This window comes from Notothenia rossii, assembly GCF_949606895.1.
Source record: "Notothenia rossii genome assembly, chromosome: 3".
Classification (NCBI taxonomy): Eukaryota; Metazoa; Chordata; class Actinopteri; order Perciformes; family Nototheniidae; genus Notothenia; species Notothenia rossii.
Window position 1 is genome coordinate 48,863,884 of NC_136901.1, and position 6,860 is coordinate 48,870,743.

The 6,860-nt window shown below is 40.7% G+C and overlaps 1 protein-coding gene across 2 annotated transcripts; it reads right to left on the reverse strand.

The window, feature by feature from the left end:
• Positions 1-568: 568 nt before the first annotated feature.
• LOC307031954 (uncharacterized protein) lies at positions 569-5,788 on the reverse strand. Of its 2 annotated transcripts, none has more exons than XM_079669564.1 (3): positions 4,648-5,788; positions 2,384-2,603; positions 569-2,230 (listed from the first exon to the last, which is right to left on the reverse strand). In XM_079669564.1, the coding sequence occupies exons 1-3, from the start codon at positions 4,661-4,663 to the stop codon at positions 2,167-2,169; spliced, it is 300 nt and encodes a 99-aa protein (XP_079525690.1). In that variant the 5' UTR covers positions 4,664-5,788; the 3' UTR covers positions 569-2,166. The 2 variants fall into 2 exon arrangements, with proteins under 2 accessions (XP_079525690.1, XP_079525689.1); XM_079669563.1 differs by having other exon boundaries at positions 3,652-5,788.
• Positions 5,789-6,860: the final 1,072 nt, after the last annotated feature.

Sequence of the window (6,860 nt, forward strand, 5' to 3'; positions counted from 1 at the left end):
TTTCGAGATAAGCATGTCTAGCAATACGGGAGTCTCAATATCCCATAGTGAGACATCAAATGGAGTGTTATGAATGAGAACTATAGGTTACTAACGTAACCCCAGTTCTCAGAGTAACATGAAGTGAGATGTCTCACCAGACGGCCCTTCTTGCTGAGGCGAAGCGAGCCCTGGTGAAATAGACCATGGTTGACCATGGTTGACCATGAAAACAATGGTCAAGCCATGGTAGACCATGGTCAAACCATGGTCGACCATGGTTAAAATGGTATGGTTGACCATGAAAACAATGGTTGACCATGGTTGACCATGGTCAACCATGCTCTCCGAACCATGGTTGTACCATGATCAACCATGGTCAACCATGGTTGGGAAGTGGCATCACGGTTTGAGACCATGGTAAAATGGAAACCATGGTTAACCATGGTATCAAACCATGATTCTTGACCATGGTTAGGAAGGAGAATTTGGTTGATCAAACCATGGTAGACCATGGTCAAACCATGGTCAAGCCATGGTCGACCATGGTCAAACCATGGTCGACCATGGTTAAAATGGTATGGTTGACCATGAAAACAATGGTCAAGCCATGGTAGACCATGGTCAAACCATGGTCGACCATGGTTAAAATGGTATGGTTGACCATGAAAACAATGGTTGACCATGGAACAATGGTGGACTGTCGGTACAAAATGTCAAAGAACAATGGTTGACCACAAATAATAAAACAATAGATTGATGCAGACATAATGGTGTTTATGAATGACACATGGTTTACAAAGATGTACATTTGAACTTCAAATTAGAAAAGTCTGGTTAATACAAGTTCATAATTCTCCAATATATTTGCCCAGCTGGGGCCAGACTTTTTTATTTTGTGTTTTATTGATCCACTGACATTAAAACAGACAATTTGGGCAATTGCGACAAATTGTTAAGCAAAGAATTTTTCCTTTTCTATTCCCTCTCTCCATTCAGAAAAAAATACCAATGTTCACACCCCCCCCCCCCCCACCCCCGTCTGACCATTGAAGTGAGGTTATCCCCCCCCCCTTCCAAAAATCTAAAAAGTTGAAGAAAATATGTAAAACACAAAATAAAAAAGTCTGTCTTGAAGAGCATGATCACCTACTTGTTCATGTTGTACTCTTGGTCAAGCATTTCTGTACAGCATGAACAAGTGGGGTGATCATGCTCCTCTTCAGCTGGGGAAATTTCCCCATCACAACCGACAGCATTCTGCCAAAAAGTCGCAGATCAAAGGGTGGCTTGGCAGTTGTTTTGCTGTTTGAAGCCTTCCCCGAGACGCTGTGGCTTAAAATGTAAGCCCGGGGGAACAGCTGGCACAAAACAATTTTGACAGCCAGGAATGGTTTGTCCTCGTGCCGAATCAACTCATGAAGGGCCTCCTCCGAAGGTGATGGTGACGGTGATTTTGGCGACGGTGATTTTGGCGACGGCGATGTTGGCGACGGTGATTTTGGCGACGGTGATGCGACCTCCAATGTAGGCAGTGATGGTGATGGTAGAGAGCTGCCATGTTCGGCAGGGTTGCAGTGGCGCCTAATTCTCTTGATCTGCGCCTTCAGCTTCCTCACCTCCTCTTCCATTTCCTTAAACTCTTTCCGAGTTACAAAGCTGGAAAACAAAATGCGTATTTTTTAGGAATCATTTTGTATTATTTTTAGGAGGAATAATTAAGTACACATTTTTCATGAAAATTAATTAACATATAATGTCAGTAATTTTGTAGTTCTTTTTTTAAATTATGAGAACTGTACCTTAATCCTAAAAGGTATTCAAGTGTAGCATAGGGCCTACTTGTTTTAGCTTAATTTTCCTTTTGGCTAAACATCAACTCATTAGACTCCTGAGAAATAGTTCTCATCTTTCGGGCTACTCGTCTTCTTGCCTGAAATCGGACTCGTTTCATGTTGTTTGGTGTCACCATAGCTGTACAAAATGCATGATTTTTTTACAAGGAATAGTAACAGATCAAATGTTTGTAACCATGGTAGTATTGTCAGTATTTTTCTAAATTGTTAGAACTGTTACCTTAATCCTAAATAGTATTCAAATGGTCCAAAATTAAACATACTTGTTTTAGTTTAGTTTTCATTAGACATAAGACTCCTGAGAATAAGCAATTAAGCATGATATAAGTTCTTACTCGTCTTTGGGTCTACTTGTCTCCGTTGAACTCGTTTGAGGCTGTTTGGCGTCACCATTGCTGTACAGAAAAATAATATTTAACTGAATAAAATATAAACAGAAGAACAAGACACTAAAGTACAGGAGTGCCCGGTAACATGTTTAATTAAATATTTTTTTAAATACAAAATTAACATATTTCATGATTTACAGTATTTATCTTGAAACCTACCCATTGGTCTTCTCTGCAATTCTTTGGGCCATGTCGGCCACCACAGGGACATTCACTGGTGTCTTCTTTGTTGGCTTTTGGCCTTGGGCTGGCTTTGGTTGATCAGTGTCACAGACCCTGGTGACCTCCTTCGGCTTTGGTTCCACCTCCTCCTGCATGACCAGGGCCTTTTCCAAAAAATTTGGATCCTTGGAAAGAATATCCAAGTCTTTCTTTTGCCCTGTAAATAAATTAGATCAACAAATATAAATGTTAGCACTGGTTAGAGTGTAATTTTTAGACCAGTGAAATTACAGACAGATTTACAGTAGAAATGGTTATGCCATATGGCCTGTCTAAAAAAATAATGCTCCACAAGTGTGACGGAGGGGTAAAAAATAAAAAGTTGTATAAATTGTTTTTTGGTGTGAATACTATGAAAGTTGATATATTAAATATTTGAAAAATCACATATAATATTGCCAGTTTCTTCCGAATTATGTGTAATGTGTATGTTTCTATTGTGTTTCGCGGTTTTCTAGAAACACACCTTAATTGGTATAAAGTGTCAACACAGCAAGTCATATTAATTACATACACATTTTTATCTCTCAAATTACCTTAACCAATACATGTATCTAACAGTTATAAAGGTAAAATTTGTATAAAGCCATGATTATAAAAAATATATTTACTGCAAAAATTGTATACATTTTAATTCAAATAGATAAGGAGGGTAGACTACCTTGCACTTAGCATCTTTAAAAAAGGTACTAAAATTTAATATTTTCTGAAGAGAAACTATCAAAATTCTTCACAATATACTAAGGCCCTAGCCTAGACTAGTTGAAAATGTATCAATCTCATTTGTATAATATGAGTGTCAAATTAGTTATGAGATCACAAAGTCAGAATTTGTATTTATCCACTGATGCATAATGTGGCAATACATTCACGCAAAGGTAGCTTATATACTCAAATAATGAGATTTTTGCATTTAAAATGGTTTCAAATAATTCTCAAGATCAAGCTCTTATGATTTAAAGGTTAAACAGCTCCAAGGAGACTGGAAATGAAAAAGATATAGGCCTACTGTCACACAAAAAGCGTAGCGTATGTTATAGGTCTAACACTCCTGACATTTTGACGTGCATAAAAATCATTTATTTCGCACAAAATTGTACATATATGTATTATATATATATTCTACATATATCCTCTAGGCTAGTCTAGGCCTATAATAATAATCATTGTCAACATATACACAGTGATAGTCATAGTTTACATACCTATACTGTACACTATGGCCCGGTGCAACCCAGGGTAGCCAGGGCACTGAGCTTGTACTTCTTCCCCAACGTGGTACTCTGACAGCTCTTTCCTAGGTCTTTTTATCAAGTTCAGGCTCACGACCGTCCCCTGTCGGTCTGCAGGCCACCACATCAGTGCGTGTGTCGTCATCTTGAGTATCTTGGCTGAGTTACACTTTAATAAATGACTTGCAGATGTAGAATTAAAATCTAGGCAATTTGGCCGATCGTGACGCTAACTGGCAAGATCGGAAAAGGTTGCCTTCGCGCCAACGGTTATGGAACAGCGAATGGCATCATCTGGATCATCTGGGATTTCTGGAGACCAATCAAAACACTTGACATTCGGCCAGTCTGAGGAAATTTCCGCGGGAGACTGCTCCATAGACTCCAATCGCCCGCCGAGAAAATACGAGATTTCGAATGAGACTTCGAGAGCAAGACAAGATGGCGTACTGTGCACGCAACACGAGTTCATATTTACTTTTAGGCTGAACTCGTACTCCTAAATGAACAAACTGGACTCATTCAGCAAACTACAAAGATGTCAAAGGAAGACTGCTACTCGATCCAGACTGACACTGATGGAAACACAAGGTTTAAGTGTTCTGAATGCGGGAGGATTCTATCACGGAAAGAACGCATCCTGTCTCATCTCGTCAGTGCTCACAACAAAAGTAAGTCTGCCAGATGAAATTCGATTTTTGCGAGATAAGCTTAGTCTACAGGGCTCGACATTAAGGATTGCCCGATGGCCCGGGGCCATCTAGTATTTAGCGCGGGCCATGAAGCCTCACCTGCTGGTTGCCCGATCGGGCAATCTATTATACCAGTATCATGCAGCTCGCGGATCCAGTAATGAGTGACCCGACAGTAAAACTAAACATATCTATAACTAGTTTAGGTAGTTTGAGAGGTAATTAAAATAGCTACGTGTGATATTCTAACCTGAAGTGTGTGTTTTGTTCCGCTCACCGCTGCATGTGATCATGCAGAGCTGCGTGTCGACTCGTCAGCAGCAGCTGATCTCTCTCTCCCGTCAGATTAGACTTCACTCGCGTTTATGTCCATATCGATCGGATCCAGCTAGTTTTAGCTAATGATATGACTACCTGCTTATTAAAAGACACCGTGACCTAAACAATAAGTGTCGCTATGCAACTGGGTGAGGCCACAAAGTATAGCGCAGCATTATGCATTTGTTTGCATGCCCACCGGAACCCCGAGGCATTAGCAACAGATCAACGCACAATCAACCCATAAAGCACATCTCTTCCTCCACATTAAGTGTTACACATTAGAATTGACTACTCTTGTCTGTCACATACTCTTCTTGTCTGTCACATAAGTGGCGCAACTGAAGCGGTATTGCGCTAAAGGGAAATTATTTTGACCGGACATTTTGACCGAAGAGATTTAGATTTGCTTGCTAACGTGTGTGTGTGTGTGTGTGTGTGTGTGTGTGTGTGTGTGTGTGTGTGTGTGTGTGTGTGTGTGTGTGTGTGTGTGTGTGTGTGTGTGTGTGTGTGTGTGTGTGTGTGTGTGTGTGTGTGTGTGTGTGTGTGTGTGTGTGTGTGTGTGTGCGCGCCATCGAAGCTAATTTAATTTACTTTATTTATTTAATTTATTAATTATTTAATTTAATTTAATTTAATTTATTATTTATTTATTTAATTTAATTTACACAAGCTAATCATTTAATTTTCTTTCTTCAATTTGTTGTTTATATTTGTGACCCCATTTAAGGCAGGTTTAGAACAAGGGTACATGTAGACCATGGTTGACCATGGTTTCTAGAAACAAAAGTACGATGTACAAATGTAGGCCATGGTCTACCATGGCTGACCATGGTTTCTTGAAACATAGATTTAGATCATGTTCTACCATGGTTGACCATGGTTTCTTGGAACAAGGTACATGTAGACCATGGTCTACCATGGTCTAACCATGGTTGAAGGAAACCATGGTTAGACCATGGTTATAAAAACATGGTAGACCATGGTTGACCATGGTAGAATTTGGTTACCATGGTCAGGCACCATGGTATTTCATGGCCGACCATGGTTTTACCATGGTTGGCCATGAAATACCATGCTGACCATGGTCAACCATGGTCAGATTTCACCAGGGAGAAGAGGTGCTTATTTTGAATGACGCTGCAACGTAGCGCAAGCAACTTAAAGGGTGGGTGGATTTCCTGACGTAGTCGTCAAGATCATCAGCCAATCAGGATTAGCGTAATGAGATTGATGCTTCTGATGCATACGTGTTGAGGCGCATCCCATAGTGAGACATCTAACTTCATATTACTCTGAGAACTGGGGTTACGTTAGTAACCTATAGTTTGGTTTCCTCCAGATGAAGGGTAAGAGAGTAGGAGCGTCCGACCCCTTCATGACTGCTAAGGAACTCCTGAAGACCTCGGCGTCTAACAGTGATAGCGGCGGGTTTCACAACGCCACCTCAGGAGGATCCTGAGAGACAAACAAAGACCCGTCTCTGGCCGTAACGTCTTCCATCAGAGCCAAAGCCATGGCCGTCGCCGCCTCGCTGAGCAGCTCCACAATGGGAGGAAGAGCCGCGAGCAAGAAGCAGCAGCAGAAGCTAGCAGAGGCAGCAAAGAGCTCCCGCAACATCTTCCATTGCACACCCGACATGCCAAAGCCAAGCGTCAGGAAGAGGTGCTCGAGGCAGAACAGTGTGGATGACCTGATGAAACTGGCCAGGCAGCAAGAACATGCAGCAGGACAGGGAGACTTCAGAGAAGCTTAACACTGTCAACAATAACCTCAATGAATGTGGGAAGACTTCTAAAACCAAACTGACAGGGACATAAGTCCCTAGCAATGTGAAGGACCCTGTTGAGATCTTCATAGTATGTTGAATACTTAAAAATAAAGTTAGCTATAATCAAATATAATCAATTATATTCTTGTATAACCCACAATGAAAATGCTTCATATTTTAGGTTTTTATTTATTTACAGTATAAACAAAACACAAGTGGTTTGTTAAATTGAGTTTAAGGCCTATAATGATTTATGCCTTACTCTCTGATAAGAGAGTAGGCAGTTTCTTCCCTCTCCTCTCACAGCATTACACAGGGAGGGGGGCTCCGGATTTAAGGATAAATACATTGAGGCCTCAAAAAGGTGGTTATGTCATAGCCATAGAATATTTCTGGTCATG

What these genes read in the sequence shown, in the direction of transcription:
- LOC307031954 (XM_079669563.1), bottom strand. Translation starts at nt 3,823, where the DNA reads ATGACGACACACGCACTGATGTGGTGGCCTGCAGACCGACAGGGGACG. An exon ending in GGCCATAGTGTACAGTATAG is followed by an intron (nt 2,604 to 3,651) that starts GTATGTAAACTA and finishes ATTTATTTACAG; the next exon opens with GGCAAAAGAAAGACTTGGAT. An exon ending in ATTGCAGAGAAGACCAATGG is followed by an intron (nt 2,231 to 2,383) that starts GTAGGTTTCAAG and finishes TTTTCTGTACAG; the next exon opens with CAATGGTGACGCCAAACAGC.